The sequence below is a fragment of the Emys orbicularis genome, chromosome 11 (genome assembly GCF_028017835.1).
Source record: "Emys orbicularis isolate rEmyOrb1 chromosome 11, rEmyOrb1.hap1, whole genome shotgun sequence".
NCBI lineage: Eukaryota > Metazoa > Chordata > Testudines > Emydidae > Emys > Emys orbicularis.
Window position 1 is genome coordinate 60,033,256 of NC_088693.1, and position 14,320 is coordinate 60,047,575.

A 14,320-nucleotide genomic window follows, 5' to 3' on the forward strand; every position below is an offset into this window, starting at 1 on the left:
AGTTGATCAGGAAGCCATGTGAAGTTTAAAGTGTTCATTGACCACTGCTGTAGTTTTTGTTGTGCTTCAGTATGTTTGGGATGCTGATAATATGGCTTAAAGTTTAGTCTGTTAAAATGTGTTTCACACAGTCTTACATGTTTGAGTTTCCAACACTGCAGATGAAATTTTAAATTAAAGTTTTCAATTAAATGCAAAATAATTAAAACATTTCTATTAATATTTTTTTAAATCGTAATGTGTGCTCATTATTATAAAGAGTGAGTTTTTAGAAATATATTAACAGACTGAAAAGATGTGCTCTTTCCCCATGTCTTCCCTCTCAAAAGCAGTTTTGAGAACTATTTGCCATTTATGTCAGGCTTGCACCAGCAAAATATATTTCTGGTACCTTAGTCAACATAAACCAGATTGAGGCCCTGATCCTGCAAAGATTTACACGTGCTTAACTTTATGCAATGTGAATAATCCTAATTAAGTCAACATGACTTCTCACAGTGCAAAAGGTTAAGCATGTGAGTAAGTCTATGCAGGATTGAGGCCTAAGCTGTATCAGTATTTTTCTCTGTGTTAGCTATACAATGTAGTGTATGAAAACACATGTATGCTAAGGCTGAAAATGATCAAATAGTATTTTTATCTCAAAGGATGTGAATAAGTTAGTAAGACAAGATATGGTTTTAAAGAAAGAATATCCACTTAAATGTATTTGTACAAATGTTAGTTTCCAAGAGAATTAGTCAGAAATGGGGAAACCTTTTCTTTTGTCATTAACGATTAAAAGTACGAAAAAGGTAAAATGTGAGGTGAAGGCGCATGCTGATCTCTCAAAAGGAAAACAGTTTTAAGAGCTGATGATTCATTGAGTCTGATCTTGTAATTTATGTGTATCTGTTACTTGCATGCATGAGGACTTTAGAATTGTACCTTTTGTTAGGACACCTATAGGAATACATATCCTAAGTGGCTACATAATAACAAATCATACTGAAAATGGGGGTGGGGGAGCCTGGAAGGTGTATTGGAAAATGTAGCTTCTGTCTGTTCCAACAGGTTCTATAGTTCATGGACTGAAATGAAGGACATTAATCATGATGAATGCAGTATGGTGTAAATTTTTGATGTAGGCTTTAGAGTTCTCCACATGTTAGCTGACCCAGTTTTGTGCATGAGCAATTAATGTATTTCTGACATGCTGTTGTCTGAGCTAATCCTGAGAGATATCAGTTAAAAACATCCAGTAGAGCACTGAAGTCTCTTGTACCTTGAATCATCATAACAATAAAGAAAATTAAAATGAGGCAAGCGAGAATTTACTGACAGAAGCACATGAACAGAGGTGAGATACTGGAAGAAATTGTGGGCCTGATTTCCAGAAATGCTGGGCAGTTGTAATGGATGTTCTTTTAAAAACAACAACAACAACAACAACACACACCAAACTTGTCTAACTTGTTCATAGTATGAATCCAGGTGATTCTTTGATAAATAACTATTGGATCATTTTCATTCTAAATTACATATATATTTTCATACACAGTCTTCTACTGTTAACTCATAAATATTCCATCCGCTCAATTCCCAATAGTTCAGTTCTCTAGTGCAGTTACAGTTACCACCAACTGGTTCAAATCCAGTTGGTGGTAAACCTAAAGTATTTAAAATATAATGATTTGTTTGCTCGTGCAATGAAGTGTTGGTTACAGGTTAGTTCCTAAAGTAAATAGTGCACAGCTCCAAACTGTCACAAATTGATATCTTTGTTGGCAGTCTCATCAGGTAAGACACAGACTGAACAGACCTGAATATGTAAATACGTTCTTACTACTATAGGAAGTCGGCAGAACAAGGTCGTCACACTGATAGGAAATGTGGGAACGTATATGCTTCATTTTTTTTTTTGCTGTATTTGTTTTGTGGATCAATACCATATTTTGTACTGGATAACTCAGCTGAAAACCTAGTACACAAAGGTATAAAAAACAATGATTAGTATAGAGAAGGTAAATTGAGCAATCCTGTGTGCCATTGTTGATGGCAACAATTTTAAAACTGTAAAAAGGAAATACTTTTTGACACAGAGCATAATTAATCTGAGAAACTCATGGCCCCAGGTGGTATTGAGGCCAAGAACTTAATAAGATTCAAAATAAAATTAGTCATATGGAGAATTAGAACACAATAATAGTAGACATTATCTTTTTTATATACAAGGGATATAAACCCTCATGCTTCAGGGCATAAGCCATCCACTAACTGATGGAGGTTAGGAAGAAACTTTGTTTACAGGCAAGTTATTCCATAATTTTTCCTGGGGGTGGGGGGTGGTGTTGGAGGGGGAGGATTTGCAGTTTAATCCAGAGTGTCTGGTACTGGCAACTATCAAAGACAGCTTGCTGGTAGATGGATCACTGTTCTGATCTGAGCTGGTATGGTAATTCTTTTGTATGTTCAAGTGATGCCAATATGAATACTAATATTTACTAAAGACTGAAGCAACCCATTTAATGCAAAAAAAAAAAAAAAAATCAGTTCTTGATATCTGCTGCAAAAGTCTCTTTGCAAATATTTTAAAACATTTCTTTCCTTGTTATTATGAAGCTGTCAGTAGGAAAACACCAGATTTTTGTTTCTTTTGGATGTATTTGTTCTTGCTGATTATTCACAGCTTGAAAGCCTAATCCTTTGTTTGTAACATCATAATCATTTACACAGCAACCAATCATGTCACAATGGATTATGAGTCCAGGATGGGAATTAGTACAGTTAATAAGGCATCAAAACCCTTAAAAGTTGACTCCAACAACTTATACCACTTTTGTTTGAGTGGCAAATTAAATGAATAACCAGTTTTTAAAGAAATGTGTATATATATTAGTGGGTCTTTGGCCCCTATTCTTCCCCCCTTCCCCATGCTCTATACCCTGCTGAGAGCTTATTGTTATATCATCATCAGGAATCAGGCAGCATACACTGCCCGAGGGTGCAGCTGTCTGGCAAACAACAGCTATGTAAACAATACAGTGTTGGTGCGGGAAGGAGTCCCCACCCCCACATCCAGCAGGTGCAAGAGAACAAGTCCTGAGGGGAGGAGGTGGAAGAGAGTTATATGGGCCCTACCTTTTTTCCTCTCCCTCACCATAGCGGCTGAAAGGGCTTCTAGAAGGGCTAATGGGTGTAAGTAGCAGCAGGAGGAAGTGGGAGCTCAGCACTAACAGCTGACTGAATTCCCCAGCACTGCCCAGCTGTCCTTGTATTTGATTTGGAGTACAGAAGCCCCTTCCTCAGACTGCTTGGATGGGATATGTCTTCATCCATCCTCTTCTCTCTCCTGCTCAGCCAGCTGCCTTTATTTGTGGGGGCTGCTGCTTAGTTCCTAGGCTACCAGATTTTTAAAGGATGTGTGTGAGGTTGAGCAGGTGCCCCCTTCCTCACTGATATTAGTAGCAGTTCTTTCCAAACTGGTTGTGCAAGCCTCAGGCAGCTTCTGCTGCCCTCTGCTGATGAGAGAAATAGCAAATATCAGCAGGGGGCAGAGCCTATGGGGACTTCAAAAATCCTAAATTATATTTTCTTTAAAAGATCAAAATTAGTCATTTCTCTCTAACACTAATTTTAAACAAGTTGGCACAAAACCATTCCAACCATTCTGTGAGAAGCAAAGATCTTGTTTTCATGTGAATGTTTTTAAAATAAAGTAAAAGGAAAAAGAAACTTGGATATGTTAAAGAAATAGACTTTCTTAGAACTATGTATTCTACGAAGCACCACCAACTCAATAGATTGTGCGATTAAAGACTTTGTAACATTCAGTTTAGCTGTTGGCCCTATCTTATCTTGCTTGTTTTATGGTAAACAGTTAATCACTGAGATCTGCAGTGTGAATGAGTCATAAACTCAGTAATATTATAAACTTGTTTCCTTTACTTTTGACTAGAGAATTATAATTCTTGAATTTGGCAGCAGAACTGCAGACAATCTGATATATACATTTTTCCATAGTTTTTTTTTCTGATTAAATGTTTTTATTGGATTTTGAATAAATATACAATCCATAGGTAGCGGCAATATACTCTCTAAAGTCCTGACCCTCTCCTAATAAAGTCAGAGAGTTTTGCCATAGACTTCAATTAGTTCAGGATGATGCCCTAACAAAGGTTCATGAACAGCAGCTGCATGTGTTGGTTCCTACTTATTTCTGTTGCTAAACTACAATAAAAGACAGCTTAAAATAAATTAAAATATCCCCCCAATATTAACTTTCTATGTAAGCAATTGCTTTAGTTGCCACAGAGATGTTTTGATCATAAATTGGAAGGAAGGTGTTCCACAGAGTCAGAGATGAGAGGAGAGGTGGTTACAGAAGATGTCTGTATTAAAATGTGATCCATATTATTAAAAAGTTTTTGAAAAACCCTGCATCATGTAGTAACAGAAATGATGTATATATGCGAAAGAACAGAAGTAAACATAGTAAAAGTGGAAACATAATGGAAGAAAATAAAGTAACATGGCATGTACTCCAGACCAAAAAATCCAAACACAAAAATAGTCTAACTTGTCCCAGTGAACTGAAATAAATTATTTCTAAGGAATGCCTTAAGTATCACAGTGTTTTTATGTGGAAAATTAATTGAATTTTTTGCTGGGTGAATTCTTCAACCTTTTGACTATGCTGTCCTTGAATTTTGTGGGGGGAGAGTAGTCAGTGCAAACAAATTGCAAGAAAGAATTAGATGTGCACTGGTAGATATTACAAATAAGCTGTCAGTTTTCTTATGACAGATATAAAATAAGTCTTCCCATTCATTCTGAAATGAGTGATTTGATCCCACAATGCTATTGAATGTGGTAAACTATCTTGCCCTTGTAATATTTGCAAACCAGTTAAGTTACTTTATAAAACATATTCTTTACATTAAAAATTATAAAAATGGTTTTACTTTTATTACTTCAGCCAATAAAAATTAAAGTGTGAAAAATTAATTAAATGACAAATCTGTAATAATGAAATAAAAATCACAAAATGTAAACAAAGGAAAAGAAATACAAAAAGTAAGGTAGCCTGTGGAGTCTTACTGTAATATAATAACCTTTATTTGGCAAAGTTTTATTTTGAAGTGCAAGTATTTGATAGAAATAGCCTTTACTTAAGCAGTAAAGCTCCTATTCTGCAAACATTTATGCATCTGCTTAACTTTATGCACCTGAGCATATCTATTGTTTACTGGATTGGGACCCGACAGTTAATCAGTTAGGGCAGGGGTAGGCAACCTATGGCACGTGTGCCGAAGGCGGCACACGAGCTGATTTTCAGTGGCACTCACACTGCCGGGGTCCTGGCCATCGGTCCAGAGGGCTCTGCATTTTAATTTAATTTTAAATGAAGCTTCTTAAACATTTTAAAAACCTTATTTATTTTACATACAACAATAGCTTAGTTATATAATATAGACTTATAGAAAGAGACCTTCTAAAAAGGTTAAAATGTATCACTGGCACACGAAACCTTAAATTAGAATGAATGAATGAAGACTCGGCACATCACTTCTGAAAGGTTGCCAACCCCTGAGTTAGGGAAATACCATGTAATGACAGGATAATTAAACAAATTACCATGTACTAAAATAACAACTTGGTTATTTCTGTGTTTTAAAGGAGAGCATGTCACAGGGGCTTTTGCAGTAATATATAACAATGTAAACAGTGGCACTATCAAATAAACTCTCCAAACAATAGTTGGATAAGAGGAAAGACTGTAAAGAAAAGTCTTATTTCCTTTCTGAAACTTGTGGTAGCTTTGCTTTAACATGGTAGATACCACAAGACCGATATTTTGAGAACAGGCATGAGAAAGAGCAAAAGGAAGTAAGTGAAAGTCCTATGGGCTAAAAAAGAACGATTGGAAGAACCAAAACCCATTCTAAATGGGAACTAAACTACTTTCAAATGGCAACAGATTATATGACCTGCAGATGATGGGAGATTACAGGTGTTTCATACATAAAGGAAATTTATCAAATAAGACTAAAAGTAGAAAAGGGGTAAGAATATTTAATTGATAATGGCCAATATGTCCCAAACCAATCCTCAGAGAGCCTGCTTCAGGCATGGGAACTCATGTTTTTATTACTGTTGTAGTCCATAAACTGGAATCCTGGACCTGTATACAGTGTGAGAGCAGGATTTTTCTGGTATTGATGTATGTGATTACATTGATTATTTGGCTTCTCTGCATCTCCAATATTTTATGTTCCCATTCATGGAGAGCTCAAGGTACTGAATACTTGTTTCATGTCATAAATAAATACTTTGATTTCAAATGATGTATCAAACCCTTGCTACCATTGGTATCTTTTCCTCCATATAGCTAAGCATTGTACAGTAAAAGCTGTGTTATCAGAAATGCCGGTTTCTAGTGCTTTCTGGATATCTCCCACTACAAATCTTTATAGGGTTGCCATCTGGTTTTCATCTGGAACGCCCGCTCAAAAAGAGACCATCAGGGCCAGGTCTAGCTTTTTTGCTGCCCCAGGCAAAAAAAAAAAAAAAAAAAAAAGGCGGCCGCAGTGGAGGGCGGTCAAGGCGGCTTGCAGGAGGGTCAAGGGCGGCACCCGCCCACTCCCTCCGCCCGTGGGCAGTCCTCCAGCCTTAGGGTGTCTCTCCCGGCCGGGCAGGCTCAGAGCAGCAGGCGGTGGGGAGTGGCGCGTCCTGGGGAGCCCGGCGGCACGGTGAGCGGCGGGGATCGCTAGTTCGTGCCCCTGCAGGGCTGGGCTGGCTGCCCCAAAATTGGCCGGAATGCCGCCCCTTACAATGTGCTGCCCCAGACATGTGCTTTCCCGTCTGGTGCCTGGAGCCGGCCCTGGAGACCATGGTGCCTCCGGTCACCCCCCTCAGCCCCTCTCACACACCTCACGCCTGCTGAGTGTTTGCTATGTGCTGGCTGGGGACACTGGTTAACACTGATGCTCCCTTGTCCCTCCAGGCAGTCAGCTGAGGAGGCAGGTCCTCTGCTGCCCCTGAAGGGGCCAGACTGAGACACCCATGCTAAGGGCCAGCTTGCTGGCTGCCTGGATGGATGGTTCCCTGGGACAGGCCCTTCCCTCTGGGCGACTGGCCCGACCCCCCGCCCGGGGCCTGGCTCCCACAGAGCCAAGGGAGCATATTCCTGCCAGGAGTCAAGATGGCGGCGTCTCTTCCCGCTTCCCCCCCAGCTCGGCGGGGCGGGAGCCGGAGCCGGCTGCGCTGGAATGTGGGCGGGACGGTGCGGCCGGGCCCGGCCTCCTCCCTGCGCCCCGCCGAGCTGTGTCGGGCAGCTGCATTAGCGGCTGCGCGCTGAGAGGAGCCGCTCCCAGGCCGGCCGCCCCCTGCGCCCGGGGTAAGCTACCGGGGTGGGGAGGAGCAGGGCCCGGCGGAGCCTAGACGTGAGAGCCGGGGGCGGCTGACAGGGCAAAGGGCGGAGGGACCGATGGAAAGAGGAGGCGAGTGTCAGAGGGAGGAAAGCGGGAGTCGGCGCCTCGCCCCGGAGATCACTGCCCCGGGGGCAGGGTGCGGGGAGTGGGGCTAGAGGCAGTCAGCAGCGGGGGGTCACCAGACATGGGGAGGGAGAACTGGGGGAGGCCGGGAGGGAACCTGACCGAGAGCGGCAGGCAGGAGGGGTCTGAGGGCGCGGGTGGGAATTGCCAGCGGGGGAAGAAGCAGCGATTGCTATTTGTGGCAAGGTCTCTGCCAGCTTGCCCTTTATCGGCTCTTATTCATTTGTAATCCTCTGAGGTTTGTTGTTACCTTTGCAGCTGGGGTTTGAGGGGGAAACTCTTGGGCTGTGTCTACACTAGGAAGCAGCGCTATGTTTTGGCCCTTAGACCTGGGAGCTGCAGGTTCCCTTCTTAGTTTGCGTCTTTCTCTCAGGGGAGAGCCTGGCTTTGGGCATAGGGTGGGAGGGTTTTAACTTACTGATGTTCTGCATTCTGCTTGCCTGTGTAGTCTCAGGGAATAGAAAAAAGAAAAAAAAAAAAAAAAGAAAAAACAAAGCAGGCAACAAACTTTAGTTAATTTTGTAAACTTAATATAGAGATTTAATTTAACTTTTAAGATGATGGGAGGGTTATGGGAGTCTAGAAATAAGATGTACAGCATATAGGATTTGTGTTTGGTTTTTTGGTTCATAATTTATTTCTTTTTTTCTACAGGTCAATTATCCACATTAATATTGTTTGGCTTTTTTTTTCTTTTACACCTCCAAGACTATTGTATTCTCTGCCTTGTAGCTTTATCCTGTTTTTTTCCTGTTTAACTCAGCTGCAAAACACAAGATCATGAAGGCTGTAAACCAATTGGTTCCTTGTTAGAGATGTCACTGATAAGAGAAATAGAGATTGTCTCTACCTAGTTCCTGAGGTCTCCAGTGTTTAAATATGGATTTCTCTCTCACAACATAAGCCTGAAAAGTTTATTTTTACTCTCCGAGGTTAATACTGAAGTGCCATTGATGAAGAGGAGCTACTTGACAGTTGCCTTTGACTGGTTGAATTGTGCAGCATTGTTTACCCAGGAGGTACACTGAGATCCATTTGTTTTCATCCTTGACATTGTTTCCACCTGGGTTATGGCAGAATTCTGATACAAAAACAAAAACGTACAGGGGGAACAATTTGGAATATAAACTGAGCATGGTAGGATCTTGAACACAAATTGTTGTAAAAGGAGAGAAGAGGAGGTGAAGGAATGGCATCCAGAGAGAGGCTGTATGAACTTTGGATGCTTTATTGTAACAAGGTAACTATTTTCTTATTTTTCTTTTTTTTAGACACTTTCTTTGCTCACCTTAATAACAGGAGGTATTAAGTTTGTTTTGTTGTCCCCTGGATGGTTATTTAATAGCTCTGTGTGGATTCCAAAACAATTATATAACTCACCAAAAATTAAGATAAAATTTGTGACTTTACATTTTCTTTTCTTTTTCTGTTTAATATATACTACACAAAACCTAACCCAAACAAACCCTACATTAAAAGAACATTATTAAGGTTGCAAAGTCTCGCACTCAAAAGTTAAGGAATGCCAGTACTAAAGTTACCTGTGCAACCTTAATTTGGCACAATTCTGTATATTCAATATGATAGTCTCTATCCTATGATCACATAGTATTTCTTCCACAGGACCTGTTTCATTCTGTGCACAGGATGGATGGTTCCTACTTAATTAGCAGCTATGCAATATTTTGTTTTCTTCTCATTGTTCAACATGTGGCCCCAGGCCTCATTTACTTCATACTATAAAAACCTTGATCTGAAGATAGAAAAGCCAGTAGTGCTCATCTCTACAGTATCTAAGTGCTTCACAAACATTAATGAATTTATTTTCAAAGCAGCCTTATGAAGTGAAGGGATAGTAGTGTTATCCCCATTATATTTAACATTATGTAGTGCTTCATATGTTCAGAGCACAGTTCCTGTTGACTTCAGTGGCAGCTGGGAGTGCACAGCATTTCTGCAAATCAGAAGTTTCCACACAGACACAGAGTAATTTTAAATGGGAAGCATCTGAAAACATTAACCATTTTAGAGACCGTGTCTATGAAGTGGGGAGGAATGGAGAGGGTGCACATGGCTGCACCACAGCCCATAGGATTGGTAGGTAATCAAGCTAAATTTCAGTGGTGAAGCTCATACGAAGTTGGTCGTGCCAGAGCACAGGACAAGGCTCGTGGCAAAGATTTTAATGGGATGTGACCTGACAACATTTAAGGGCTTTAAAAACGGAGAGGGTCACCTTAAAAAATCCATTTGCCATGTTATAGACAACTAGGATAAAGAATGTAGGGTGGCAAAATATAGTCACAGCCATGCAGCCCAGTGCTCCGGCATTCTGTAACCAGTAGAGAAGCCTTTCCCCAATTATTTAAGTAATATAGTTCTGCCCAAGGAGGTTTCACTGTGTTTGTTCTGAGCTTTTCCCTTGTATAGACTCACATTTTCCCTTAATCTTTGGCCTGGTAGGTCAGTCAGTGACTTGAAGGCAACATTGTCGTCTGTCAGCCAGCTATTAGGGGTATGTTTACACACCACGATCTTGAGGTGTGACTTTAGCTCCGGTAGACATATCTGCACTAGCATGGGTAAAAATAGCAGTGTAGATGGCTACAGGCATCACAGGCTTCAATGTGGGCAGTACAAGCATGAGGGGCAGATATTGGGTACATACTTTTCCAAGAGACTGAGTGCTACCTTTGTATTATTTCAACCTATAGGGACCCTGCATATTGAGAATCTTAAGGCCATCCTAAAATTCTGATCTGCAGGTAACAGTGACAGGTGAGACAATCAGACTGTTGACCTCTTGGGCTTGTCCTTAAAAAACAAACAAACAAAAAGTTGTGCATAACCAGTCATTTAAAAAAAACCCATGCTTGTGAGCACTGGATTTCTGCTTTATTTTCATAGAGTCCATCTGCATTACAATAACAGTGCTAGTATACAGTGTTCTCTCTGTCTTGGTTAGCGATGTCCGTGCTGTAACATGTTTTTTCTATTATTGTTCTAGTGTGTGTAAAGGGAATTGTAGATCTAAAATTTTATTGGTGTTTAAGCCTGGGGCCTGGACAGAAAGGTGTGGACTGATGACTGTTTTAATAAATGGTGAGTTAGTCTAAAAAAAAAAAGCTAAAACACCATTATTTAAAACAGTTATTTTTCTCTGTATTGGAGGAATCCCCAGCAAGGGAGACCTGGCAAATTTCTGGCCCTTTTGCACAGTCTGCATGGGAAAAGAAGTGGATTTCTATAAGAAAATAAGTGCCCGTAGGGGTACCAGTACAGCAGTTCTCTACATAATCTAGTTATCACACCTCTGCTCCCACTTTTTAGGTATAGACACTCAAATGCTGCATGCTGAGGTTCATGTGCAAACTCTTTTATATGCTGTACTTGCTTCTAGTGCTTCATTCTTATGGGGTTGTCTCCCAATTAAATGCTTTTCAGATCTCAGAGTAGTCTCTATGTTAAGATAAATTCAATTAATTTCGCTATCTGCTTATGGAAAAATAGAGAACTTGAGTAGTCAGAGCTGTCAGTCTAGCAGTTTTCACAAGGACTAAATAATTCATTTAAACAACCCTCATTGCCCAGTGCTATATCTAAATCTTTGTAGAGTGAGTCCAGGTTAGATGCTGCATTTTTGTAAACAAGCAGTTTTCATCCATTGGCATTGTTCTTGTCTCTTATCCTTACTATTCTGGGAAATTAAAATGAACTTGACCTTGAGCTGAGGAAGTAACCCAACATACCTTCTGCTTCTTTCATGGATATTTTCAGTGAAGGTTCCTTAGGGAAGATAATGTAGTTGTTGCCTACATTATTTGGGGGCAAATATAATATGACTTCTGTCTGTTTCTGTAAATTGATTCAGAGCAAAATTTTTCATGCCACTTTTACCTGCTCACTTTTAGAAGTCACCATCTGCCACTGGACATTTTAAAACAATCTACCCTCTCAGCAATCTGTACCAAAAGACAATGGAATGTACTGTAACTGACCTCCATATGAAATGTCCCAATGCAAAGGTGAGAGTTAGTGTACCTAACTCTCAGATAATTAACTCTGACTGTTAAACTTCTAAACCCTTCTCTATATAAAATGATGATAAATTTTTGTGTAAAGTCTTATACATATATGTCTGTATAAAATATAGTGTGTTTATAAACAGAATAAATGGATTTGTGATCAGACCAGCCTTTTGCATTGTAAGGGCAGGTTGAACCACTTAATTGAAACTGATTCATTCAGACAAATGATGTTATAGTTATGTTTCTAAAAGAAACTTGGCTCTTGCAAAATTATATTGTTTAGTTGTGGTGAAAGGTATGCAATTTAACCAGAATATAACCTTTTTTGACATTCAACTTTAAACCTTGTGAAACACACTCCCTCCCACCTCACCCGCCCCCCCGATGTCATCCTCACTTAAACTTGCACAGGTCTTCCGTTTTGTATAATTGCTGATTTGACAACGTGATTTATGTCGCAAAACACTACATAAAAGAGCAATAATTCTATGTCAAATAAAGAAGCCTTCTATATACAGTCTGAATGTGTATAAAGTGACAAAAACAAAATATTGGATTACTTGAAATAGTTGTATATAAGACTAGACTTTCTTGCCTCTACCTGTATTCTTGGAGGATTTTGATTTATTTAAAGCAACAGAAGTATAAATGAACTATTTTTTAAAAAATCAGCTTTCTCCCAATTAATTTAATTAGAGGCGATATATCAAAGACTATAAGGCCAGAAGGGACCATCATGATTATCTAGTTCAGGGGTCGGCAACCTTTCAGAAGTGGTGTGCTGAGTCTTCACTTATTCACTTTAATTTAAGATTTCGCGTGCTGGTAATACATTTTAACATTTTTTAGAAGGTCTCTCTCTATAAGTCTATATTATATAACTAAACTATTGTTGTATGTAAAGTAAACAAGGTTTTCAAAATGTTTAAGAAGCTTAATTTAAAATTAAATTAAAATGCTGATCTTACGCCGCCGGCCCACTCAGCCCGCTGCTGGCCTGGGGTTCCGTTCACCTAGTTCGGCAGCGGGTTGAGCGGGGCTTGCGGGACCCCGGCTGGCAAAGGGCCGGCAGCCGGGACTCCAGACTGGGGGTGCAGGTGGGAATGTGGTGGTGGTGGTGCAGGAGCTCCCGTTTGGTGCTCAGGGTGGGGATGTGGGGGGGTGCAAGAGTCAGGGCATGGGGTGTGGGGGGTGAAGGAGTCAGAATGGGGGCTGGAGGTGTGTGAGGGGGGGTGCAGGGGTCATGGCAGAGGGCTGGGTGTGTGGAGGGGGGTCAGGGCAGGGACCTCAGACCGGGGGTGCAGGTGGGAATGGGGGGGGGTGCAGGAGCTCCGGGTGGGGGTGGGGATGTGGGGGGTGCAAGAGTCAGGGCATGAGGTGTGGGGGGGCTGGGTATGTGTGAGGGGGTGCAGGGGTCAGGGCAGAGGGCTGGGTGTGTGTGAGGGGGTGCAGGGGTCAGGGCAGAGGGCTGGGTGTGTGTGAGGGGGTGCAGGGGTCAGGGCAGAGGGCTGGGTGTGTGTGAGGGGGTGCAGGGGTCAGGGCAGAGGGCTGGGTGTGTGTGTGGGGAGTGCAGGGGTCAGGGCAGAGGGCTGGGTGTGTGTGTGCGGGGTTCATGGGTCAGGGCAGAAGGCTGGGTGTGTGTGTGGGGGGGGTTCATGGGTCAGGGCACAGGGCTGGGTGTGTGTGTGTGGGGGTGCAGGGATCAGAGCAGAGGGCTGGGTGTATGTGAGGGGGTGCAGGGGTCAGGGCAGAGGGCTGGGGTGCTCAGCTCATGGGGGTGCTCATGGCAGAGGGCTGGAGGGGATATGCCCCGTCCCCACCCCTTTCCCCAGGGCCCCATCCCCACCTCTTCTCTGCCTCCTCCCCGGAGCAGCGAGCACGCTGCGGCTCGGCTTGGCTCCGCTCCGCTCCCCCTCCCCCGGGCGATCAGCTGATCGGCGGGAGGGGCAGGAAAGCACTACGTTGGGGGAAGAAGCGGGGAAGGGGGAGCTTGGCTGCCGGCATGACCAAGTTTCTGCCTCGTGCCCCCGCAGGAGAAATCGGTGGGCGGGGGGGCTGAGTGGGGCCAGGACCCCGGCAGGCAGCAGCGTGCCATCAAAAATTGGCTCGCGTGCCATCTGTTGCCAACCCCTGATCTAGTTTGACCTCCTGCACATCGCAGGCCACAGAACCTCACCCACTCACTCCTCTAATATGCCTATAACCTCTGGCTGAATTACTGAAGTCATTAAATCTTGATTTAAAGACTTCAAGCTACAGAGAATCCACAATTTACTCTAGTTCAAACAGCAAGTGATCTGTGACCTGTGCTGCAGAGAGAGAGAAAATCCACCAAGGTCTCTGCCAATCTTACCTGGGGAAAATTCCTTCCCAACCTCAAATATGCTGATGAGGTAACCCTGAGCATGTGGCCAAGACCCACCAGCTGGACACCTGGGAAAGAATTCTCTGTAGTAATTGAGTCCTCCCCAACTAGTGTTCATCTCCAACCGTTGGAGATATTTGCTAATAACAGTCAGAGATGGGCCATATGCCATTGTAAGCAATCTCATCATAACATCCCTTCCATAAACTTAACAAGCTCAGTCTTAGAACCTTTTAGATTTTTTGCCCTCACTGCTCCTCTTGGGAGGCTGTTCCAGAAGTTCACTTCGCTGATGGTTAGACACCTTCATCTAATTTCAAGCCTAAAGTTGTTTGATGGCCAGTTTATATCAGTTTATCCTTGTGCCAACAGTGGCCCTTAACTTAAACAAT

General features: G+C 42.2%; 1 protein-coding gene across 1 annotated transcript in view; it reads left to right on the forward strand.

The window, feature by feature from the left end:
* The first annotated feature begins 7,305 nt into the window (after positions 1-7,305).
* The window catches only part of NBEAL1 (neurobeachin like 1), a 149,422-nt gene continuing 142,407 nt past the window's right edge, over positions 7,306-14,320 (forward strand). The window contains exons 1-2 of the mRNA XM_065413192.1: positions 7,306-7,378; positions 8,190-8,775. Of these exons, the coding sequence (XP_065269264.1) occupies positions 8,725-8,775 (51 nt within the window). The 5' untranslated portion in view covers positions 7,306-7,378; positions 8,190-8,724. The remainder of the gene's footprint in view (positions 7,379-8,189; positions 8,776-14,320) is intronic.